The sequence below is a fragment of the Podarcis liolepis genome (genome assembly GCF_965112155.1).
Source record: "Podarcis liolepis genome assembly, chromosome: 1".
NCBI classification, from domain to species: Eukaryota; Metazoa; Chordata; class Lepidosauria; order Squamata; family Lacertidae; genus Podarcis; species Podarcis liolepis.
In genome coordinates this window covers 105,011,413-105,037,676 of record NC_139554.1, presented here as the reverse complement: position 1 = coordinate 105,037,676, position 26,264 = coordinate 105,011,413, and the positions used below count along the sequence as shown (strand labels likewise).

Below are 26,264 nucleotides of genomic sequence, written 5' to 3'. Positions count from 1 at the left end.
GACTTGTCGTTGGTTGAGTACTCGAGCTGTTCTCCAATACTCTAAATTCTTGTGGTCGGTGCACACTTGCACCTTGTGTTGTGCCCCAATCAATAAATGTCTCCACCTCCGGAACGCTTCGTGGATGGCGAGTAGTTCCCTGTCATACACCGTGTAGTTCCTCTCGGATTTATTCAGCTTCCTCGAGAAGAAGGCACAAGGTCTCCACTCCAACGTACTCCTCCCGGGTTGAAGAAGTACTGCTCCGATAGCCCGGTCGGACGCATCGGTTTCCACTCTCATGGGTTTTCGTAAGTCCACATGCAGAAGTTGTTCTTCCGAAGCGAAAGCCCTTTTTAGTTCTTCAAATGCTCGCTCCGCCTCCGCCGTCCAAACAAATTTCTTCTTGCTGCTGAGGCAGTCGGTGATGGGCGCCGTCAAATGTGCAAAGTTCTTGATGAACTTCCTATAAAAGTTCCCAAACCCCAGGAATCTTTGCACATCCTTCTTGGTCTTCGGTGTCTTCCATTCCAGTACCGCTTGGACCTTGCCTGGGTCCATGGCCAATCCCTTGTCTGACAAGCGGTACCCCAGGAATTCCACCTCCTTGGTATGAAACTGGCACTTCTCCAGTTTCACCCACAGCTGGTTGGCTTGCAGCTTGCCCAACACTTCTCGAACGTCCTTCACGTGCTGCTCCTCATCCTCCGAATACACCAACACGTCGTCTAAAAAGGCCACACAATTCTTGTAGAGCAAAGGTCCCAGGACGTGGTTCATAAAAGCTTGAAAGCACGCCGAGCCTGCTTGTAGACCGAAGGGCATAACGAGGTATTCAAAGGCCCCCAAAGGGGTGAACATGGTGGTCTTCCATTCATCCCCCTTCCTTATGCGTATCAGATTGTACGCCCCCCGCAGGTCCAGCTTTGTAAAAATTTTCCCCTTCCTCACCCGGGTCAAAAGGTCATCAATTCGGGGCATCGGAAAAGCCAGGGGTTCCGACACGGCATTGAGGGCCCTAAAGTCCACAACCAATCTCGGCTTATCGGTGTTTTTTTTGTCCACAAAAAACACTGGGCTGCCCCCCACCGCTCGTGACTCTCTGATGAAACCTCGCTTCAGGTTCTTGTCAATGAACTCCCTCAACTCCTGCATCTCCCTGTCAGACATGGCGTACAGCTTGCCCACTGGGAGTTGAGCCCCAGGGAGTAGGTTGATTTGACAGTCAAAGGGTCTATGCGGCGGCAGCTTGTCTGCTTCCCTTTCGCTGAATACGTTGCTCAGATCTGCGTATTGTGGGGGCACTTTCCCTTTATCCATTACTTCCATTCCGGCTAGGGTGACGCCAGCTCCTCCCGGAACCTTCCCCTGCTTGCAGTGTTCTAGGCAATACGCTGACCCAAATGAGACCACCCTCTGATGCCAGCCCACTAGCGGGTCATGTAGCGCCAGCCAGCTCATCCCCAAAATGATGGGCGCTCCTCCCAAGGTGGCCACATTAAATGCTATTGGTTCAGTGTGCCTTGCCACCCTCATTATCATTGGGACAGTCTGTTGGCTAACTTCTCCTCCCAACAGCTCTCTGCCGTCAATCGTGGTCACCTGCAAGGGGTTACTTAAAGGGATGGTCTGTATCTGGTGCTCAGCTGCAAACTCCTTACTCATAAAATTACAGGAGCTGCCTGAATCCAAAAGCGCCTTGACCTGTAGTGGGTGTCCATTTTGCAGCTCTAGTGACACTTCTATCACTAAAGCAGGTCTGGGTGGTTCTGGCGTGGGCACTTTCACTGCTCTTTGGCCTGGCTGCTGTGCCCCAACGGTGGCAGCCAGGCGTTGGCTTTTACTTGCTCCTTGCTTTCTTCCTCCCTCTCCCCAACAGCTCCTGCCATCCCTTGCCATTCCTTTCTTTGTGGGCAGACTCTGGCAAAGTGCCCTGGCTGTTGGCAGAGATAACATTTCTTGGCGCTCTTTCCCTCCTTCTTCCGCCCTTCACTGGGATTTGAAACTGCGCGCGCCCGCGCTGTTCCAACTTCCATCGGCTCTGCCGGCGGGAAAGGTGGCTCTGGAATGTCTGGAATGCGCAGTTCCCTCCAACGTTCTCCTTTCCCTTCCCGCCTTTCCAAAGCCCTCGCTTCCTGGCGCGCTCCTATGGCCAGCGCTGATTTGGTCAGCTGATCCATAGACTCGGCCCTTGGCCCCCGGGACAATTCATCTTTAACGGCCGAAGAAAGCCCCTCTTCGAAAAGCATCTGGATGGGTTCCGCCGATAGGTCCCACCCCAATTTGTGAATCAACATAGTAAACTCAGTCCAGTACTCACGGACAGATCGACTCCCCTGTTTGCAAGCCATTAACTGCCTTCGCACCACTCCCTGCTCAATGTCGCTGGAAAACATCAGGTCCATGGCACGAAAAAACTTCCTCGTGTCCTTTAGGATCTCATTATTCACTGCCATCAGGGGTCGAACCCAATCCTTCGCCCCCCCTTCGAGATGGCCAATTACAAAAGCCACTCGCGATTCCTCGTCGGGGAAGTCATCATACTGCAGGTTGAGAGCGTATTGCATCTCAGTTCTAAAGGCATGATAGTTTCTGGGATCCCCCCCGAATTTCTGCACCAATCCTGGCACCTTTCTGGCGATCGAGGTGGTTTTCTCCTTTCCCTTTTCTGCATCCTGAGCCCTCCTCTCCTCAAGCCTCGCCGTTTGCATGGCAAGCTGGATCTCCAACGCCCTGTACCTTTCTTCCAGGCTTGGACCTCCTCCAGCTGCTCCTGCTCCTCCGGTTCCGGCTGGGTCGCTCATGATGCCGCTGCTTGCACAAGCTGGCTTTCAGGGACTTTCGGATTGCTGTGATGGGATGATGAGCTGCTTGTGCGTAAAATGCAAGTCCCTCAGAGTTTGATCAGGTTTTCAAACCTCTGCCTGTGACGGAGCCCCTCCGGCATGGCTGCGTCAATCGCTAGTAGAATCCGAAAGTGGTTGTTTTCGGAAACGTTTCCAACATAAGAGCTCTTTCACGGAAACACGTCTTCTGGACTCTCTGCGTGACAATTTCCGGCGAGGAGTGGGTGTCCCTATAGGAGGTCCTGAAACCTCTCCACTGTTTTCGCTGGAAACGTCTCTGAGCCATCCCTCCGACTCACTTTCCCTGGAAGTTCCTGCTCGCCCCCTACTGGTTCCCTCTTCAGCTGCTACGTCTCTTTCAACCTCAGGGAGCCTTTGCACCTCCTGTCCTTCCGATGGCAGTTCCCTGACAGATGGCAGTTGGCAATTGCCAGTTGGGAGGTTATTCTGTTAGTTCTATCTTGAATGTAAAGGAGAGAAGTATGGGGATTTCATGCAGATGCTGTCTAGAGGAGTTTGCAAACACTTGTTCCTAGCCTGACAAGATTTATATTCAGCTATTTGTGTAAGACATTATATATATATATATATATATATATATATATATATATATATATATATATACACACACACACACACACACCTTACACAAATACACACACACACACACACACACACACACATATAATTTTTATTAAATTTTCTGTTTTTACACTTTAAAGCACTCATTTTTACATCCTTAAGATATCAATGACTTCCCTTCTTTTCTTTCCCTGGTTCATTTTACAAATCATAAATCCCTGCTTATTTTACAAAAACTATACCATTCAGCATTCCATTATTATTGTATCCATCTAAACTTATTTACACTGTTGAATTTAACTTAATGCTGCCAGCCTTGTCAGCCATCCACCATTATTTCCCAGATGTTCAATAAAAATCTCCCAATCTTCTCTAAACGTATGTTCTTCTTGTTCTCTTATTCTATACGTTAAAGTCTGCAAGCTGCACATGTTCTGTCAACTTAAGTTCTTTAGTTGGGACCTTTTCCATTTTCCTAAGGCATATATTTTTATCACAACTAGCTAACACAACCTACTTGTGGCTGGGGGGGGGGGGAGAATCCGGGTCATGAAACTCCACCTCGACTAAGCTTATTCTGCATGCAGATTATTATTTCTAAAGATTCCTGACTCCGAGTTTCCCACACCCTCTGACAACAACACCCTGACATTCAAAACGCTTGTTCAGAACTCGGGGACAAAAGGAAGCCCATGTGTGGCACAGCTGACCTCAGTGTGCAGGACTCACCTCTCGTAACAGCATCTAAAGCACAACCGCTTCCTGTAGCTCCTCCGCCTATGATAAGAATGTCAAATTCGCAGGTTTCTCGCAGGGCCTCCAGCTGACTTTCTCTTGAGGGAAGAGTGGTGTGCATATGCAAGGGCCGACATTCCGAAGCTTCGACAGACGCTAGAGCACCCTGCAAAGGTAAGAAAGCAAAGTGATCACAACTGGAGCAAGACCAGGAACAGCACAATGCTGGGATTTTAAACTGAAGCCGCTGGTTCAAACCCCTTGTGTACCACAAACTCACCAGGGAGTTTCTTGCAACCTACTAACGTAGGAGCCTCAGCCCTCCGCCAACAATACAGGTATAACATCACTAGGCTTGTCATAATGACAGTTAAATTCAAGTGTCCATTTGTTTCATACGCTTAAACAGTGCTATATAATGCCAGGTGTTATTAATATTAATCTGAACTAACTGGGGGAATTAAGACTGTCAATCAGATTACTATAAATTTACGAAGGTTGTCCAGCATACTAACAGTGAGGCAACTCATATTTCACTTTTCAGATGCTGCTATAATAATAATAATAATATTTTATTATTCATACCCCACCCACTCTAGGTGGCTTCCAACAAAGTATTAAAATACAGTGGTCTGTTAAACATTAAAAGCTTCCCTAAACATGTGTAAAATACACGTGTGATACCATCAATTGGATTAGCGCATGCATGCTTTAATGACCAGGCTTCCATAACCAGTTGTGATTTATTTGTTTTAAGTCCTCATGAAATTTTCTCTTCACATACACATTATTTCAAAGCAATTTTCTCTAAGATCATTCATTTTTGTACAATTCACAAATATATGCATTTTAATGCATATTTTACCCTAGTATACACATTACTGGGCTTGAGATTTGTATTGCAAAATTCAGAGAAGTGTGAGTTTTGAAAGATGGCTGTTTCAGTTCTCATACTGTTTCGTAAAGCGAGAACTAGATAGGGTCACCCTTAAATGTGAACTGAATTTCTCCCCCATCCCTATTATAAAATTTATTTTAATTCCTTTGAACTTTCCAAGCTTTTTTTTTCGGAGCGGGAGAGCAAACCATAACTGTCTCTTTCACAAAAAAGCAAGTGTGATCCTCAAGAATCTGTTGGTCATATCCTACATTTTCACCACCTCCCCTATTCTATTTATCTTGTAGTGGTGAATATGGGCCAATTTGAATTCCATTTTGCCACACTTCCCCACAGCAGTAGAAGTAAATAGGAAGGCATAAATCCTATTAAAATGTGCTCTACAATATATTTTCATAAAGCTGACTTCATGTTTGGAAGCCGCAGCATTAGTGGCTGTATGCCAAGCCAAAGACACGAGCAACTCCCAAAAAGTCACGACTGCATTTTCAACTGTGTAGACTGAATATGATACCTTGGTACTTACTATCTGTACAGAAGATGATATTAAAAGGCAGACATGGGGGACAGGTGGCAAACCACATGCACATTTCAGCTGCTTTGAATCAATCCACTGACCAAGCTTCAACTCACATCCATGATACTCATGACATTTTTGATATTTTGCAGTGTTATATTATTCACTTATGCAAACTCCTATTCTCTGCTTCTAGCCATGAAAGAGAACAGATGAAAGAAATCTATGGGGGGATGCAATATTTACCTGGAAGTAAGTCTCATCAAATGCAATGTGACTCACTTCTTAGTAAGTAAGTGTGTGTGTGTGTGTGTGTGTGCGCTTCATCCTTCATCCAAGGAACACAGAGTTGTTTACAATATAAAAACACAAAATACATAACATAGTAACAATACCCTGCCTCCACACACAAAGTTTAAAAGGCCATAGATTGTTCAATTGGCCAAAGGCATAGTAGAAGAGGAAGGTTTCTGCCTGGCACCTAAATCTATATAACAAATCATAGAATCACAGAATTGTAAAGTTGGAAGGGACCACGAGGGTCATCAAGTCCAACCCTCTTCAATGCAGGAAACTTTTTGCCCAATGTGGGACTCAAACCCACCACCCTGAGATTAAGAGTCTCGTGTTATCTGGCCAAGGAAGATGCTCCTACATATTCTTCAGGAACTGCAGCACCTGGGAATAGTAATGGGAGCCCACCTTACTTTTACAGGTGATGTATCACAGTATCATTTTTCTTTACATGCACCGCAAACGAGTCCTGAAGAATATTTCCAAGACTAGGGGCTGGTTTAGTAACTATTAAATCCTCCATGCTGAATGTCACCCTGAGATGGGGTGGTATGGAGAAAATGGTGGAATGGACATGGAAACAGCAGTCAGAATCAGGATCGGGATTGTAGAGCTGGAAGGGACTGTAATGATCATCTAGTCCAAACCCCTTGCAATGAAGGAATATGCAGCTGTCCCGTATGGGGATTGAACCTGCAATCTTTAGCAGCATGCTCTAACCAACTGAGCTAAGCTGTGTAATGCTGAAATCTTGCATCAGAGATGTGCCTGAGTACAAGGGCTCAGTTTTTTTGCCCACCAGGCTGTTTACCCATCAACACAGCAGCTCTGGCCAGGCATTATGCCTTTTATGGTGCTGCGTCCCTGGGAATGATTAGTGCATAAACTGGGCCAGGCTTTTAGCTCTTAAAAAAAAAAAAGGGTTCATCCAGGCTTCTTCTAGACCCAACAACTAACATGGGTTAAATGTGGAAATGGGGGAGAACCACACCAGAAAATCTTCCTGTTTCCATCTTACGAAATATCAGAGCATTATATCCCAACATCATCCAGGCGTATGGTATGAAACATCATTACCTTCAAAATAGGATGGTAGTCATGTAACCTAATCCCAAAATCTTGACAGGACAAACAATTTCCTGTTAACTACCTACTCACAACGGCTGCCCGTGTCTACGTGCAACATCATCACAAAAGCTCTCCTCTCTGCTAGCAGTATTTTGCTTCTCCTGTTACTTAAACCAGCCTAAAAATATATGGGAGAGAATTGCAGTAAATGGTAAATGAGGCAGAGCAAGTCCAGATTGCTCCCTATCTTAAGAGGGGTGGTAATTGTCTCCTTTGCCGTTGCACCGATGCATTACCACTTCCTGTGACCTGAGCCAAAATTAAGTTATGCAACTTAACTGAATCTTTAGGATGTATGAAAATATAATAAGCTAGCCAAGCAGATTCATACCAAATCTTCTAATCGATCTGTGGAGGTTCGCTCCTTGACTTCTGGAGTTCATTACTATTATTAGTATTTTAAAGTGTTGATAAAAGCTTTTAAAAGCTTCATTTCCAAGTGAATACAGTGGCAACCGAACAATACCAAGCCCGAAAGAGATGGGTGACTGGCACACTTGCAGAAAGCCGCCTTGTTACAAAGGAAATGAGATGCGTCTAGGGGATGTACAGTACGATCTGTGTGCATGCTAATTGAATTATGTCTTCTCTCGCTGCTGGGGAGCGTTGAAAAGACTCATTTAGAAAAAGCCAAGAGACCTCCTGCACCGGGTAGCCAATTAGAGCGCGTCTTGGGGCAACATCCCTTCTTGCATCTTGCAGGCACAGAGGTCTTTCGCCCTGTCATCTGCGTGATTGGCAGGCATTATTAAAAAGAGGACAGTTCGGCTGCCAGACATGCCCACAGCTTAGATATGTCAACACCGTAAATGGGCTGTCCTCCTTTGCGTCAATCCCCCCAGTTATATCCCACCTGCTGTCCTTTATCGGGTGCATGTAGGCAATAGCTGTAAGGGGGACAGCACGGCACAATGGATGTGCAACTTAGAATAATGTGGAAGCGTAAAAATCATATGCTGCTCTCTTGCCAGGCCCTTTGTCTCAAGCCTTCACAGACAATGTATAGGGTGGCTTTCCAGATTCTGTTGTTATGATGGAGACACGTTGGGAGAGAGGAGGAAGAGAAAGTATACCTTCTTTCCCCCTCCCTCTCTCGCACCCACCCACACTTCCCACTCCTCTTTCTGGTGTTGCCACAGCTCTCATGCTCAAGGCAGAAGCCGCTGGCAAGATAAGAGGGCAGGCCAGCTCCACTGAGGCACTACCACCTCCTCAACAACCCTTCTGCTTGAGATAGGAACCTGTGGACCAATCTCATGGTGGCCTAGTTTGTGCAAATATGAGGGATCCCAGAGAGGAGCTCACAGTGTTAGAAACTCAGATATATAAGCTAGGCGCCAATGGCTCGTTAAAGCAGGGTTACAGTCGCCAAAATTGAATGGCCAGTTGCCGTTTGGGGACAAAAGGCTCGAAAGTCATAGCTTTCAATATGACTTTATGGTTCCCGAAATTCGTTGATTGTGCAGATAAAATATAATGGGTTGAATTCTACAGGATGTGCTGCTAGTGTGTGAAAACAGTAAAAATGCAAGGATCCCCAGGCATGCACCTCCAGATGGTGGAGATGTTAGGCGCCACGCTGGCCCCTGGGTGCCTGGCAAATTTCAAATGCCAGGAGCTCACAGTTGCTCTAGTCCTTTTTTGCTGCCATGCCATGTTGGACTGAGCTAAAGTTTGTCTTACCATGTCATTCAAAATGGGACTCACAGTTTAACTCTCTCAACACCAGCCACGAGCTCTAGTCAAGAACAAGCCTAAGCTACAGCTCCTGGTTAGTGAGAACAGAAGAGAACCACAAGCCCTGGTTGAGACAACACGCTAAGCAAAATTTTGGCTTAGTTCACTGTAGTAGTAAACAAAAAATGGGGAAAAGCAAAGCTGCTACAACAGACAATTTGGGTGGAATGCTGAAACAAACCACATTTACAGCATAGTTAAGGAGGTGCCTGAGTGTGCATCTTACGCTAAGCCATAGTTAAGGTCAGTAAGCCAACAACAAACCATGGTTTGCATGGAACTGACAGAGAAACTTTCCACACACTAATATATCATGACTCCTGTATGGAGCTTCTCAGTAGCGTCTACAATAGATAAGGAGCCCTTTGGATGGGTGTAGCCTGATTTCAAGTAACCAGTGCTTTTTTCCTAGAAAAATAGGTTCCAGTACTCACCATGAAGTTGTTACAGTAAGTGTTACACTTTTTAACACTAAAAAGAAGTGCCAGTACTGCGTACCCCTGAGTACCCCCTTGAAAAAAGCACTGAAAGTAACTATGAAGAAACAATCTCATCTCCAGCACATTTCCAAGAAGCCCTGATTATGCAAATGAACCTCCAAACATAAACACATCAGCTGCTTCAACAACAACTGAATGATAAAAACAAATATAAAGCCATTCATCTACATAGTATTTTACAAAGAGTGAGAGGGCAGGTCCCTGCCACAAGGGAGGTACACTTTATAAGCCTGGAGCTCTTTGTATTATTTCCCTTTCTCCTTGCAGAATAAGGAAAAGGATAAGGTTTTCTCCAAGCCGCTATAGAAGAAACCCACTATGAATAAATGATATTTATTTAGAGCCAGTTATGCAAGTATAGAATGTTTCATAGAAGTACAAAGCACACAGAAGCACAGGCCTCCACAGACATGTCTTTAAAGAAGAAATGGGGATAAGAATACACAAATGTGCACAGTTTATATATTTTGTACTCTGGGAAATACAAAAAAAGACCTGAGAAAGAACTAAACTTGAAGTATGGAAAAAATCAGGACAAATATATATTTTACCATTTCTAATAAAGGAATCTCAGAGTTGTATTCAGTGTAGACCTACGGAGATCGTTCCATCAGCATGAGCATTTCTGCTTGCTGGACGGAATGATCTCCCCTCTCCTCCCATGGCCCACTGTTCTGGGGTTCTCCTGACCCTCTGGAACAGATTTGGGGACTGTGTGGAAAGAGGACAACAGGGAAATCCTGGTGCTCCAGTAGGAATCACTGTGATGGCTTCCACTAATGCAACTACTTAGTTGAGCACAGCCCTCAGTGTGAGAAGAGAACGGAGGGCTGCAAGGTCAGAAAAGAGGCAGGTATTTAGTCCATTCTCGACTGAAGCTTCTCCCACTTTGCTTAACACAGCACCATCCCAGTACAATGTGAGTAGTCTCATTCATTCATTCAACTTACTAGTTGCTTGTCACCCAAAGATTTTCAAGCGACTTACAGTGAAGGAAAAATATACAATACATATTACCATTCTAATACATTAATATTTCATGTAATGTAACATTCTTGGCGGGGGGCATACCAGCTGTATAAATAGTAGCGAACAATAAATAATAAACTCAAAAGCAATTTTCTGGCCCATTAATTAGCAAATAAACAAAACCTCAATCTCCCCCAGTGCAAAAATCACTCGCATCGAACCAACATCCCCCTACCCCGTTTAATCTTCCCCTCCATCCAGAAGTCTGGTGTCAGCTGTTGCAAATCAGTGGTGGGTGGGTCCAGTGTCCTCCAGGGGTGGTCCAGCACCTCTCCTCTCCCTTCAGGGGGAAGAAGCAGCAGCAAAGCAAAGCAGGAAGATGATAAGAAAAGTTCTACCTGCTTTGCAGTTGACCCAGCTACTGCTCCTTTCCTGCTGCTGGTGGGGTGTGCTATTAGAACAAGGGAGCCACATATTTCAAAGGCTCAGTTTATAAACTTCTGCACACTTTTTTAAAAAATGCATAAATCAGTTTCTACTTACATGCTTGTTTCTATACTGAGAAAACTGGGAGAGGCCAAACACAGTCGCTACAGCACCGCCTCCAATGAGGATAGTCCCTTTCACGACCCTCCGAAAAGCCATTTTTTAATCCTAGGAAAAGAAAGAAAACAAGAATGTTCACAACCATACAAAGTCAGGGAAGAACACTTGTCTAAACCAGAAACAAGAGTACATACAAATATGATAAAGTGAGCTATATACAACTTCTCAGCCACAGTGGTTCTCAAAGCAGTTTGCGGTAATAAAAATGGATTTTTAGGCAGATGGTAGTTATCCTCACAACAACAGATCCAGAATGCCAGTCAATGGGATCGTGTGACCCCCAGCTCTGGTTCCCCAACAGGTAGCAAACAAGAGGGGGGCTGTGGGGAGTCCTCTCCCCAATCTATCAAGTGCTCTTGCTGTTTTGAAAAAATTGTCTCAGCAGTTTTCAGCCCTTACAACTTCTAAGACAATAGCTGTCGGTGGCCGTAAGAGAACATTGATCCATAAATTCCTCCCCGCCCTACCATAAGCACGTGAGTGGCAGTAAAGGGAGATAGTAGGGGAGACTTGTTAAGAAGCATGCAGCCTGCATGCATGCAAGCAAGCATGCAGTTCTCACATGCAATCCATTTCAGGAACTTTTCCCCTTAAACTCAAACACATTCTGAAAACAACACATTGGGAGTTAGCCCAAAGACAGCAAAGAGAAAATCCCAAACAATGCCTTTGTATGAAAAGGGAATTATCGGATTTAGTAAAACAAAAAATCAAATTGGCGCCGGCTTTCATGAGAAACGCACTAACAACAGCCACATTTCAAAACATTTTTAACTATTGGAAGGGTTAAAGTATACAAGCTCTAACTAGTATACATAGCAAAGATAGGAAGCCACAGAGAGAAAGAGAGAAGAAAGGGCACTAGTGAAGACTAAGAGAAGGGAGATACCAGAAGAAAAATGAATGCTACCTAGAGCTACTCGCTGTAGAAAGAAAAGAGGGTGTTGCCAGGGGTAGAAGGAAGTTCTGATAGTGATTTTGTGAGGTTCACAGGAAGATTTTAGGATCAGAATCCATTGAAAACAAGCGAGAGACTTGCAACACTAGATGAGACTAAGGATTTTTGCAGCAGAGCAGTAGCGGATAGCTGCGGGTGGTGAGGGAAGAGGAATATGAAATTTTGGGGAAACCCAGCCAGATGGACGGGGTATAAATAATAAATTTATTTTTACTTATTATTTATTTTTATTTTTATATCCCTGGTGAGGCTATTAACTCTCAGATCTTATTCATTCATTTTGGTCTGCAAAGACTGAACCTAATGTCATGCTTGCAAACTGCCTACCCAATAAATAGGACTTTGGGGAGAATTTGAAAGAATTCTGATACAGAGGATATTGGAAGTGATGCGAAAGTTATTTGTGAATATAGCATACATCTATAATCACTTAGCCAACTTGTGGCACATCCATCATTCCAGTCTCAACAGAATGAGGTAGACATCATACAGATGTTTAACCACATGCTGGATGATGTTATGCTGCGTCCAGTTAGGGCTCTCATTTCAATAATATATTAGCATTGCTCCTCACATATGTTCCAATGCTAACAAAGGGCTTTAAAGGGCTTTTGGTAATATATGAGCCACAGTATATTTTAAAGAAGGTGGTTCAGTGTGTTTTTAAGTGATCATGTGAATGGACACTTTTTAGCTTATTTGTGTTGTTTTAATAAGCGTTTTGTTATATCTTGTATCTCTGTATTTTTATCCTGTTCCTGCTAATTGCTACCTTGGGGTGAAAAGTGATGAACAAGTTTAATAAGCTAAACTAAAAAAAAAAAAATTGTTAAAAGCACCACCAAACAACTCCAACACTAGCCGAGGTTGCATCCATCTTCTCCCCATCCCAAAACTAAACTCTGCAAAGGGAAAGGCTGTTATTATTATCTACATGGTGTGACTTTCCTTCATTTATCTCATCTTCATGAGCCAGGTGATTTCTCCCCCCCCCCCAAGTAATTGAAACTTTGGGGGACAGTGAAAGAAGAAAAGGACATGGGGACAAATTTCTCTGTTAACAGGGAGGACTAGCGCCCTTCTCTGGTCACTTACCCCCCATCCAGTGTGGCCTTTCCAAGCTTCAAAGTCCAGAAAACCACACAGCTATAAACTTATATTAAAATTACTTGGACTCCTTGGGGGGGGGAGGGTAACGGCAGGATATAAATTTAATTAATTAATTAATTAATTAAGATGGGAGCATACGAGAAGGATAGCTCAGCGGCTAAGAAGAACCCTAGATTGCTAAACAACTTTGCAGTGCGCTTGCAACAGAGACAAAGGAGAATGTAAACAAGGCAATGTTTCAGTAGCAGTGACACGCAGAGTCAGCTTGGTCTATATAGGGGAGGTGGCCTACAAGGTATCTGGCTCCCGGGTTGTTTAGAGCATTAAATGTAAAAAACATCTGCCTTGAACTTGGCATAGTAGCTAACAGGCAGGCAGCGCAGAGCTTTCAACAAGGGTATGGTATGTGTAAAGCTAAGTGTCCTGCTGAGCACTCGGGCAATTGAATTCAGAACCAGGCACGAGGGTAGCCCCAAATATTATGCATTGCAGGAATCTAATGAGATTTATCATCGCCTGGGTCCAGTCCCCACACTACACAACAGCTCCTTCAGAGGGGAAACAACCCTACCCAGAGCTGGCACGCAACCCAATTTCCAACCTTGGAAACCACCACTCATCTCGTCAGGATTCAACTGTTAAAGGAGATTTGGGGCAAGGTGCCTCCTGTAACCGGTATGCTGATGATAACGCGCAACATCTGAATAGGAGAGGCCAGGGATTTCACCCATGCAAATCACATGCTCTTCCACTGAACTATGGTCTCTCCCCAAACGTAATCCCATTAACCCTTTTGTGCATCCTCTTGTTCCATATGTCGCCAGTACCAACCAATCCACTGTTCTTTTTTCTTTTGTTTTTTAAACCGCTCGTTTCAAAGGCGGTTGTACCAGCACAGCACTCTGAGTATCACAGGCTGTAAATTAAGAAGCAGCTGCCAACAGGTGCACCTTTGCGTGCTAGCAGATTAGCTGTGGAATGAGAAAGACAAGCTTATCAAATGCAATCATCAGTTGCACCCTGATAAACCATTGTTTGTAAGTGCTGGAAGGAAAGGCGTTCAGCCTTTCACCAAATTCAATTATAATTACACCCTCTCTTTGTTGAGCTTTGTTCAAAAGGCATTGAAGAGCCATATGGAATTTTTCTCCCATCCTTCCCAAAGTTAAAATGCACAGGCCTGTTACAATGCAGCCTTTTTTCCTTTCATTTTTATATATATTTAATTTTTTATATATATTTTATATATATTTACAGCTTACCTTGCCAATACAGTGGTACCTCTGGTTGCGAACGGGCTCTGTTCCAGAGGCCCGTTCGCAACCTGAACAGAACACAACCCGCACCTGCGCATCGCGATTCACCGCTTCTGCGCATGCACATGATGTCATTTTGCGCGTCTACGCATGCGCAAGGGGTGAAACCCGGAAGTAACCTATTGCGTCACTTCCGGGTCGCCGCGGGATACAACCTGAAAACACTCAACCTGAAGCCAACGTAACATGAGGTATGACTGTAAGCCTACAAAAATGATTACCATCCAGGAATCTTTACTAGTCTACTTGCTGCCTAACATGTGGCCTGAAATAAAACAAATATATGCTTTTTAAAAGAGAGACACTTCTTTTCCCATTTCCACAAACATCTCTGCTTGGCCACCAAGAAACTACTCCTGCCCCCCACGGGTAAAGCTCCACAGGTAACGCCAGCTATTTACAACCTTGGCGCATATGCTACTCCGACCCATGTGAGGCGAGCTTTGTGAAAGCAAAGGCTGAAGTTCCCAGAACAGATGTAAGAGCCAGGGATGGGGTGGGATAGAGTGAAATCCTGTCTGTGCACTCCAACACTATAAATAATTATTGTTCTCCTCCGAAACATCATCTGCTGCCAGTTATTTCTTTCAAAATCAAAGCTCTTCTCCAAAAAACAACAACCCCAAAATCAGTCTCTGACCATGCATTCAATTGATGTGGCTATTAAAGTGTACATCATTTCAATATCTGAACCTCTAGCACAGGGTTGGGGGACCTTGTTCACCCCAAGGGCCACATTATTCTCTGAGCGACCTTCCAGGGGCCACACGGCAGTGGTGGATGGGGCCAGAGCAACAAATGAACATTTTACCTTCTAAGTAGGTTCTACGCACACACGCACACCACTCAATCCTCCAGCCAGGCAAGCAAATGGGATTATCCGAGGACACATTCTAGCCAGGCAAAAACACCTGAGGAAGGAACAAAGCAGAGCCGGTGAAGGAGGACATGGCATGGGGAAAGGGCGTGTGGCTCAGGAGGGAGTGCAGAGTGGAGAAAGTCCCATGGGTCAGAAAGGAAGCTTGCAGGACTGCATTTGGTTCCTGGGTCACAGGTTCCCCTCTCTAACAAGCAAACAACGCCTGTCATAAGAAATCTCAGTTGACTGATCATACAAGTTTATGAATGTTTAGATGAGAAAATCCCACTGTTCAATTGGGTTTGCACCCAAGTAAGCCTTAATTATTTACAATATATTTAAATAGTAAGAAGAAAACAATAGGTTTTTGTGGGGGAAATATACTCCTTGTCAGTGCTATTTTTCTAGAAAAAGAGGTGCCAGAACTCACCAGGACCACCTCCCTTGTTCTCTTACGGTGGCCACTTGAGTTCTGGTGAGCTCCAGCTAAAAAAAAGCCCTGCTCCTCGTTTTTAAAAACACTGTACTCACATTACTTCCAAGAGGCATTTCTTCATGTAAAACAGGAAAGGGGGAGGTTGTTCTTGTAATGCCTTGTATTATAATAAATGGATTGAAACTGCAGGCCCATTGAAAGCTACAGACATGACCAACAATTTCAATGGGCCTGCTCTGGGTATGGCTTAGATACAATCCATTAACTTTTGTTAAACTCAGCTAATAAAAAAATTAAATGGCAACACTTTTCAGTCGATTAAAATGTTTAAAATTGATTAACTGATTAATTGACTGATCACCGCAGCTTTCATTTTTCTCCCAGGAAGACCTGTGGCTGCCAAGAATTCAAGAGTGGCTCAGCACAGCCATTATCAATCTTCAAATTAGGTATGCATGCAACCTTCTTTTAATATAACTCTTTGGGACATCAGAATAACTGGCTAGAACATGTGCACTACTTAAAACTGTTTCGGCAGAAAGAAGCATTACCACTGTAGATAAAACAATAATAAAACTAACTATACTATTATAGTCACTATCAAGTCAGAGTGAACTCTGCACTGTACCTAGTTAACAGCCGGGTTAAGATCCAGGGGAAGGGCTGTAGAAGGGAAGTAGAAGAGAAGGAAGCCACAGATTCAATCTCCAGGTAAGACTGGGAAAGTCACCCACTTCAAACCCTGGAGACCCGCTGCCATCCAGTCACTGCAGACAATACTGACGTAGATGGACCTACGGTCTAAAGCAGACATGGCCAAACGTGGCCCTCCAGCTGTTTTAGGACTACAATTCCCATCATCCCTGACTACTTGTCCTGTTAGCTAGGGATGATGGGAGTTGTAGTCCCAAAACAGCTGGAGGGCCAAGTTTGGCCCCCGCTGGTCCAAAGGTATGGAGGCAGCTTCCTAGGTTCCTAGTCACTTAACTTGTATTTTTTCCCATACTGCACAAGGTTGGTTCCTCCATATCCAATTGTTGCAGGCGTTACTACTGCACAAGGTTCTCTTAGCATTATATTTCTCTATATAATAGAAATGTAAGAATGTCATCATGCAGCCCCCGTTGGAGGATTTGTAGTGCTGCATCACAATCCTGGAGTTGCATGAAGTCAGAGCTCAATAGGGGAGCAAAAAGTGAAGATAGATTGCATCATGGCATTGGCCATGGCATGGAAACGAGAACGGTTATTGAGAAGGTGGAAATGGCAGTTTAAGACAACAACAGAAGTTCGAGTAAAGCGGAAATGGAGGAAACCGAAAGGGAAATTGTAGTTTTAAACCATGACATTGGTTCGTTGTATGGAAGAACTGAGGCATGTGCCCAGTATGCTTTACTTAAAGACTAAAATATTTAGTTGGTGGCTACAGGAAAAGTCAGATTAGGTGATCACAAAGACAACTGGCCAATAATAACGGTAACACTGTCTGTTCTGCAAGGCAATGGCACTTGGTATTTTTTTGAAGCTGAGTTGTTCACAGGGAGTCAAGTTGTATTCTTCGTTGCTATCAACCAGGGGCACAAGCCAAGCAATTGGCTTTCCCCCTTCTTTTTAATTAAAAAGAGATTGCATTTGGACACCAGGGAGGGAAGCAGCTTGACATTTGACTCTAAAAAGAAAAGGACCAAGCTTTTTAGATTTTTCTTTCTTTCTTCCCTCCCACCCTCACTTTGGTTAAGGCTAGATACAAGCAGGTAAAGTTTCTCAAGTCACAATATGTAGAGTATTTAAAGGAAAAACTGTCCCAAATTTACAAGCATTCTAGGTTTTTGCATCAATATGTCATTTACAGTAATACTATTTACTGTGTTCTACAGTTCAAACAATGTGTCTTTTTTCTAATTTGTTGTGGTTGTTTTGGGTTCCTTCTTATCTTCTGCTGATTCACAATTTAAGTGTATACACATCTACTGAAAGTGAATCCCAGCAAATTTAAAGGGTCTTACTCCCAGGTAAGAGGGTCTACGATTTCAGCATCAATATTTTCCCCCCAGACACATTAATGTGTCAAGCAAGCCATCCTTCTTATGGCAGCCAGATTTCTTCAGAGTTAAATCAGACCAAACAGCCTGCGTCACATGACTTAGTGCAAATACACATGTTTAGTGTGAATGCACAGGCGCCTAAAGAGAAGACTGCAGCTGCTTTGCTCCAATCCCAATTGTTCTGATGCTGCACTGTGCTAAACTATAGCATGGTTTGTCTTAATGTGCCCTACAAACCCCGGGCTCATGGTTTCGATCTCCCGCACAAACCATAAGCCATGTGCCAAACCTTAATTATAGCTCATGTAACATGTGGAAAGAGCTGCCAGGTGCTAAACACCTCTCCCCCTTCCCATTTTGCAACATGAAGTTATTTATTCTGGGGCAACAGATAAAACGGTGACATCCACAAATCAATTGAACAGTAATATTTAAGCATCACCACCCATAGCTTGGTTGTATGACTTGAAGCAGATTTGATGGGACTGATTTCCAGGTAATTGTGCATCCGATTGCATCCTTGCGACATAACCTTAAACATGCTCACTTAGAAGAAGTAATTCTCACAATTTTTAGTAGGCTATATTGCTTAGTAAGGCTGGAAAACAAGCCCACTTATCTTGAAGTGAGCCTCACTGGATTCAATACGGCTTATTTCTGTGTAGACATGGTTAGGGCTGCACTGTTAAGTGTGTTTAGGATGGTAGTCCTATACTAACATCTACTCAGCAATAATTTCCACTGGGTTCCACTGGAGTTGCTCTATATAGGGCCACAGCACTGCAAATTAAAACCAATGCTTAATTCGGGTTTACTGTAACCCACCTGGGCAAGCTTTGTGACCCAGGTTAGGATCCACAGGTTAGGGAACACTGTTCTAAGGTACCAAAATGCTTTTCCCTACTGACTAGCAATAAACAATGCAAAACCTATAACTTTCTATTTACTTCTTAGGCGCTGCCAGTTTTATCCCTTCAATGACATTGCAATGAATTTGTAAGTCGTGTTGTTTATGCAGTGAGCCATGTTAAATCTAAAAGGATCAGGCACAGCAGAACACTATTAACAAGTATCTGCAAGAAGTGCCTTCTGTAAAGCTCTGCAGAAGTACCAAGCAGATTTGTCAATACGTTGAAACAGGACCAGACTTGCTGAAGATGACCTACATCCCTCTTACTGCCACTAAGGAAGTCAAGTTTAACAAAACACAACCACTTGTAGGCCACTCCCTCTATGCATGCATGCTAGGATGAAGATGGAAGTTGCTTCTAGGTATCATGGGTGCACTTAAATAGGATTAAGAACTAGTAGAAACATGTCTAGCTGCTTCTGAGATTTTAAGCATAATATATGAGAAAACAGCACAATTCAAACTACTTAATTAAGTCGCTAAAATAAGTTTGGGCATTTTGCATCTTTGTCCCTAAGCAGCTTGGAATATTAGAAGGTACACTGGTACCTCGGGTTAAGTCTTTAATTCGTTCCGGAGGTCTGTTCTTAACCTGAAGGACCACTTTAGCTAATGGGGCCTCCTGCTGCCGCCATGCCGCCAGAGCACGATTTCTGTTCTCATCCTGAAGCAAAGTTCTTAACCCGAGGTACAATTTCTGGGTTAGCAGAGTCTGTAACCTGAAGCGTATGTAACCTGAAGCATATGTAACCTGAGGTACCACTATATATCCTTTCTAAATGTACCTCCCTTTGGTTAAAAAAATAAATTAAGCCTATCAAGAAAGTGTTGCATCAAGTTTTCTAGACACAGAACCATTAGATGGAGAACAGAAAGGTTAAGGATTTTTAAAGGTAGCATCTGGTTCGCATGACACAGTAAGTCAAACTATGAGTTTACTAGAACTGCATGAACATGCAGGCCTGATTAGATATCATTTGGCTTGCTGCATCATTCAAAGCAGTGTGCCCTGTTATCCCCCCCCCCCCCAATTTTGGTATAGGAGGTCTACAAAGGCACACCATTCACATGTACTTATCTATACAGTACTACCTATCCAACAACCAAGATCAATGCTTCATAAGGCGTCATTAGCAGTTTTCATTCTATGTGTTGGTTAACAATTCTCAACGCACAAAAATAAATGCATTGAGCTTAACAGACACCTATTAATGGCAAAAAAATTCACCCACCCAGAAACCTTAACCTTATTTTTGACGGGTCTTTGAAGAGGATTGGTATATCAGATAAACCTCCACATGAGGAATGTTTGAACTGGGAAAGGACACAAGGAGGCAGCTGTTAACCAATCTGTTTGCAGTAACACAAAACTTTCTGCTCAAGTGATAACTTAATGACTGCTTCTATAAAAGTAGATGGGTTGAGATTCAATCCTAAGCATTGGTTTAAAAAAAGAGGGAAGGAAAAGGGTCTTAATGACTAATGTGAAAGACTCTTATGTACAGTACCATACTTTGGGCTTATTCCCAGATTTAGAAAGCAAAAACTAAAATGAATCACTATTTGTGAAATACATGGTGAAATTTGATGACCAGTCATACAAATCATACAAAAACCTAGCCAGTTCTGGCTTTGATTGCTTAAAAATCTGGCCGCTTGTAACACAGGCTGAACTGAACACTCTTTCACTCTCTGCTTCCCTACAAGGGGTTGTGAAAATAACATGATACTCTGCTAAGCACTTGGTTAAAGGCTATATGTAGCTGGCTCAACATACAGTTTGAGCAGGAACATAGTAAAAGGTTTTTAAGATGCCACTGCACAGGATCACGAATCTATCTTCAAAGAGCAACATATCTATCACCACTGCTTCCAGGCTGAGGACCTGACCTCTTGCTTCTCCAGGTCTCAGGTGAGTGAGGCTTGATGAACAATCGCTCCTTCTGTGGGAGTGCACAAACATGCACAAATACATGTTCCAACCATGAGTGCACCAGGAGCCACAGAGAAGTCTAGCTTGGCTAGCCGGCCATTAGATACCTACAAGTAAACCTTGCATCCTCTCACTTCCTGTACTGCTTCTCCTGTGGTTTCCTGTTGAGGTTAAACAAGGATCCATGGTCCCATTGCTATAGTAGTATTATTCCTTCATGCCAGCTTCAATGACCTCAAACATCATTGCCATGGTGACAGGAGATGCAGTAGAATTTTAACTAGCAGCCTAGAGTTCCGGATGGATGGCAGATGCAACGGATAGTAGTAATAATAATAATCATAATTTACTACTTATACCCCGCCCATCTGACCAGGCCACCCCGGCTACTCTGGGCAGCTCCCAACAGAATATTAAAAACACGATAAAACGATGTGAGGGATGCCTCAGTTGCCCCAATAGAGGCCAGCCCTGGCAACAGGCAGATATAAATACTCAAGGCCAGAGCACATGTTACTCTCACCTCAAGAATACAACTGGAAATAGCTTCCCTGCAGTTCCGACACCCACCCACATGCAAGTGCCGGTTCTAGCATAAACAATTATTAACCTCATGACTTGCAACCACTGAGCGGCAAGTTCCTGAAGGCTGGTGGGGCAGGGAATGTGGAGAAACTCACAATGTATGTAAAGGTACATGGTCAGACCAGGAAACAGACTGTCACTGAAAGACCTTTGCTACCAGTGTTCCCATGGCAACTACAACATGTGCTTTACAGAGATGTAGTTCTCCTGAAGTCCTCACTCTGCCTAACAGTAGGGCCAGCCCTGCATTCCATTCATACTCTTTCACAGCACACCCATTTTATACTGCCTGCAATAAATCAATAATAAGGAGGAGGAGGAAGAGGAAGAGAATTAGTTACTATTTACCAACTGGAATCTAGAAAGAACACCCAGACAACTGATTTGGGATGGACCACTTTTTTTTTAAAAAAAGAGTCCTAATCAAAGTTAATAAATAAAATAAATAAGTCAACCACATCACAATTTTCCCTATGAGGCTATACTGTTGAGGGGCCTCTCATTTCTAAAATGAGAAGTGCTAAGGCTCACCCTCGTGGAATTTCCCCTTGACCCAGATATGCTGAGACATGCTGGGATTATTCAGTCGGGGAGAGAGCACTTAGCCCATATTCACAGCACTTCTGAGTCCAGTGTTACATCACATGTGGTGGGGAAGCTGACCCCCAGAATCAAAACAGATTGTGGCTCACACAGCAACGTAAGAGGAAGGGCCAGTACTACTCCCGCCCCACTAGTCCCATCTATGGATGCGAGTGGAAACCTGTGGGTTAGATCCCAAACAAAGCAAATGCGAGGGGTGCTCAGCATCAGCCACACCGCGAGGACAAAGCCTTCTGCACATGATCGGAGGCGGCCTCGCCTTCTTCACACCTGTGCCACATGAGCCCCTTGCATCGACAACAGGTTCTGGGGATGAACCAGGCTCGGGCTGGGTGGGGGTCGAGACAGAACCCTAATAAAGCCCCCTGCCTCTTAGGTCCCTATCAGGGCCCCGAGGCCCCGAAGAGTTCCAGGAGGAGACTCACAGTTTCCCGGTCGAGAGAAGAGACCCTGCTCCTCCTCCGAGGCTCAGCCACGCCGCCGCTGCTTTCCCGGGGACTCTCTCGCCGCTTGGCCTGGAGAGGGAGGCGGCCGGTGAGGAGCAGCAGGAGGAGGAGTCCCCCGGCAGCACCTCCCAGAGGCCTGCACCGGGCTCCCCTTTCCCCCTGCCGAGCACGACGACGCCACCGCCCCCGGGCTTCCCAGGCGCCCGCAGCCGAGCGCGGGAGCCCCGAGGAGAAAGGCGCTCGGCGGCTCCGAGGCAGCCTGGCGCGCACCGGGCCCTGCGGCGGAGGAAGCCTCGTGGCGAGCGGGAAGGAGGCGCGCCGTCTCCGCCACCACCACCGGCTCCTGCGTTGCCCAGCTGCGGCCTCGCGCCGGCCAGACCCCGCACGCCAACCCGCGGCTCCGCTAGGCCCAGGCACCGCCCGCCTGCGCGCAGAGCATCCGCCTTCCCTGCGCGCAGCACGGCGGCCTCTCCGCGCTGCGCGCAGGGGCGACCACCGAAGCTGCGCTCCGCCCTTACCTGGCTTCTTTTCCAGCCCGGCACCTGCTTAGTGAGTCCGCATGGGTTTGCCTTCCCGGCGCGGCGCCTCTTTCCCCCGGGCGACGTCTTCTTGCCGAGGCGCGGAGACGAGAGGCCCCAGCGGCTGCCTCCCTTTCGCTGCCGCTGCTGCTTTTGCTACTCAACCGCTGCTGTTGCTTCTCCCTCCCTCGCCGCTTCCTTAAGGCGTGTCTCCACTAACCGGCTAGCGAGGAAGCAGGTTCCCGTAAGGTCCCGGCTGGGCTTGGCGCGGGAGAAAGAGAGAGAGGAGAGACGTCGCCTGCCTTTGCAAACACGTGTGGAAGTCCCGAGGGAGACACCAGAAGAAGCACTTCTTTTTTGGAAACGTGCTCTCCTCCGAGGCCTCTCCTCTTACAGGCTCGCCTGCCAAGGCTAGGGTGCCCCCCCTCCCGAGAGAAATGGGACTCTGGGGTTTTCAGAAATGGCAAGGCACTGGCAAGGGGTTAGAGACGCACAGAACGGTTCCTCGGCCAACCAACGATCAGGTGTCTTTCTTTAAATGTGCAACACACTACTTTTTTAAAAAATGTTTGTACTTGCTAAAGTTTTGGCAGGGATGGAAATGGGGAGACAAGATTGTCTTCCAGGCAAAAGAATGGGGAAATTGAACGAGGACAGTGTTGAGTAGTGGTTAGAGTGTCAGACTACGACCAGGTCATAGGAGAATAATAGAGTTGGAAGGGACCATGAGGGTCATGTAGTCCAACCCCCTGCAATGCAGGGATATTTTGCCCAACATAGGGCTCAGTTCAGTGGCTGCCCGTGGGCCATTTGCAATCCGTGAGCAAGCTACTCAATAGCATCCCTCAAAAAGGAGGCAAGACATCATGCCTCCATCCCCAGCATGCCTTTTTAGAGGGAGAATGAAATACAGTGGTACCTCGGGTTAAGAACTTGATTGGTTCTGAAGGTCTGTTCTTAACCTGAAGCACCACTTTAGCTAATGGGGCCTGCTGCGCCGCTGCTGCACAATTTCTGTTCTCATCTTGAAGCAAAGTTCTTAACCCGAGGTAATATTTCTGGGTTAGCAGAGTCTGTAACCTGAAGCGTATGTAACCTGAAGTGTATGTAACCCGAGTTACCACTGTAAAATGTAGTTAACCATCACAGAATAGCTTATTGCCAGGAATTGCATGTGTTTATTTACTTCAGCCTTGTAAATAAGCCCTCAAAAGTTACTAGCCTGCCAAAAAAAAAAGTTGCCAGCTTGCTAAGCAGTTGGCATTTCCATGCTGACCTTGGAGAAACAACTACGTACCATTGAAATGCAAGCTAGTCACAGGTTAGGGGTTTATTGGGAGGGCGGGTTAAATGTACTCCCAAGTTCTACCAAGACAACCAGCACAGAAGGACAGAGCAATCCACCCCTCCAACACTAGCCCACTGTTTCCATGCTGCTCATGAAGAGTTGTGTTTTCCTTCCTCTGCAACTAGCATGTGGACTGTTGAAGAATGAATGGAGATACCCTTTCTTCATCCCTCCCTTTCCTACATGAAATTCCTGTTTGCCTGTGAATAGCGAACTCATTTTCACCCTTACATAGCCCCCAGGCCTGAGGTTTCCACACCCTTGGTATAAACTAATAGCAAGCTCCCTGGTGTGAATTTATGTTTCCAAAACATCACCAAGCACAAGAGGGAGGTAGCAGGTTTGGGGAAACAGGATTTCTGGAAGTACAAAAATAATGGAGTAGGAGGGCACTAAGGAGGTTAAAAGCCCAAGTGCACCTCAGTGAGAACTGAGCATGTGTGGTGGCTACAAAATGCTGGCAGGGGGGCGGGGACAACTGGAAAATCAGTGACTGGCTGTGTCATAAAACAGGACCTGGCTGGCTGAAACCTTGAACAGAAGCAATCCACCCACTACAACATTTTGCTGCAGCTTCCACTTAGATAACTAAGTTCAAAATCTGAACAGAGGTAAACTTGCTGACTATACTCGCCCTGCCCAGTGCTTAACCTTTCCTACAAAGTTCACCCTACCATTTCCACCCTTTTCCATTGTTCCCTCCCATCCAATGGAGAGTTCCACTCACTTCGGTCAAGATGGGGAGGGTGCTGTGAAATTAGAAAGTTTGCAAAGCACTGGTCTGGTCTGGAATGGGAAGCAAGCCCAGGGATGGTCAAAACAAATCCTAGCTGGAATAAGCCCTGCCTGACTTCCCTGTCCATTGCCTTGACTTTTAAAATTTACTGTTTTTAGCTATGGTTTTATTTTATTTTAAAACTTCATGATTTGTCGTCTTATGCTTTTGAACACCACTTTGAACATTATTTCCAAAGCTGTGTGTGTGTGTGTGTGTGTGTGTGTGTTTGTGTTTTCTAAACAGACCCTGAGATTTAGAGGTATAGGGCAGTATGCAAATTTAATTTTAAATAAATAAATAAATACAATAAATATTTTGAATACTTCTTCTTTCTGCAAAGAACAAAAGCAAATTCAAACCAGAATATCCCCAGACTTCATGGATATTATGTGGGCTGCATCCCTGATTCTAAGTACTGCACATTCACTTGCAGCACAATCCTATACATGTGTATTGAGCAAGAACATAGGAGGTGGTCTTAATACAGATGAAATAAATAAAAAAATTGTTCAGTAGCACCATAGAGACCAACTTAGTTTGTTCTGGGTATGATCTTTTGTGTGCGTGCACACGAATATTTATACCCAGAACAAACTTAGTTGGTCTCTAAAGTGCTACTGGACAATTTTTTAATTTATTTCGACTGCGTCAGACCAACACAGCTACCTACCTGGGTCTTATACAGAGTTAGACCCTTGGTCCCTTTAGCTCAGTATTGTCAGTTCCAGTCGTTCCCAGCCATTTTTTCCCCATGGACCATTTGAAAAATTTTCCACGGACCACTTAATGATTTTTCTGTAAGGTGCGCTATACTTGATACCGTATGGTTTTTCACCATATTTCATTGCTGCTTTTCTTTGTTACATTTTTTATTTTATTATTCCATATACTGGAATTCAATAAAGTACAATATAAGAATTAAAAGAAGCAATAAAAAAAGCAGTATGAATATTTAACATGGTGGATGTGCCATCTCATGACCATAAATCCACAGAGACGCATTACACACCACCTGAATGAGGCTTGTGGACCACTAGTGACCCACAGACCACAGGCTGGGAAGCCCTCATCTACTCTTGATGGGCAGCAGTTATTTAGGGTTTCAGACAGCCCCCTCTCCCAGCTCTTCCTGGAGATACCAGGGATTGAACCAGGGACCCTGTCCATGCAAAGCAGATGTTCTACCGCTGAGCCATGGCTCTTCCCCATTGGGGCTTCCAGAAAAGCGGCCATAAAACAGCAGCCTTAAATGCAGTATGCCTCTGAATGCTAGATGCTGGTGGGAAACAGGGGAGAGCTGCTGCCTTCACGTCCCAACAGTGAATGCTGGATTAGATGCACCTTTGATCTGATAACAGGCAGTGGGGCTCTTCTTGCGTTCAATCTCATTGGCCTCAGCAGAACATTGCCAATGCTTACAGTACAGTGTCATTGCACCAGATCGCAGCCATATCCTTTAGAAGTGTAGTGTTTTTAATGCATATTTTAATTTTAATTCCTTTCTTTACAACTCTCCAGGACCTTATGTGCAAGAGAGAGAAGGGGGGGGGGGAAGTAATGGAGTGTTTTTCAGAACAGTAGAAAATCCAAGAGCAGGTAATACCATGGGATATTCAAGACCACCTTTA

At 44.9% G+C, this 26,264-nt stretch overlaps 1 protein-coding gene and 1 long non-coding RNA gene across 4 annotated transcripts in view; one reads left to right on the top strand and one right to left on the bottom strand.

The window, feature by feature from the left end:
• GPD2 (glycerol-3-phosphate dehydrogenase 2) overlaps nt 1–22,837 on the bottom strand; it is an 89,520-nt gene extending 66,683 nt beyond the window's left edge. The window contains exons 1-3 of one of the 3 annotated variants that reach the window (XM_083494090.1): nt 22,511–22,837; nt 10,729–10,839; nt 4,137–4,308 (exon numbers count right to left, since the gene is read on the bottom strand). In XM_083494090.1, coding sequence (XP_083350216.1) covers nt 4,137–4,308; nt 10,729–10,830 — 274 coding nt within the window. In that variant the 5' untranslated portion in view covers nt 10,831–10,839; nt 22,511–22,837. Of the gene's footprint in view, nt 1–4,136; nt 4,309–10,728; nt 10,840–20,469; nt 20,601–21,971; nt 22,062–22,510 lie in introns of those variants that run through there. The other 2 variants (XM_083494091.1, XM_083494092.1) reach the window with 2 other exon arrangements.
• The window catches only part of LOC310703258, a 331,049-nt gene extending 306,102 nt beyond the window's left edge, over nt 1–24,947 (top strand). Inside the window, exons 2-4 of the long non-coding RNA XR_014524043.1 lie at nt 14,275–16,292; nt 16,400–21,922; nt 21,954–24,947. This is a non-coding gene — a long non-coding RNA (uncharacterized lncRNA). The remainder of the gene's footprint in view (nt 1–14,274; nt 16,293–16,399; nt 21,923–21,953) is intronic.
• Nucleotides 24,948–26,264: the final 1,317 nt, after the last annotated feature.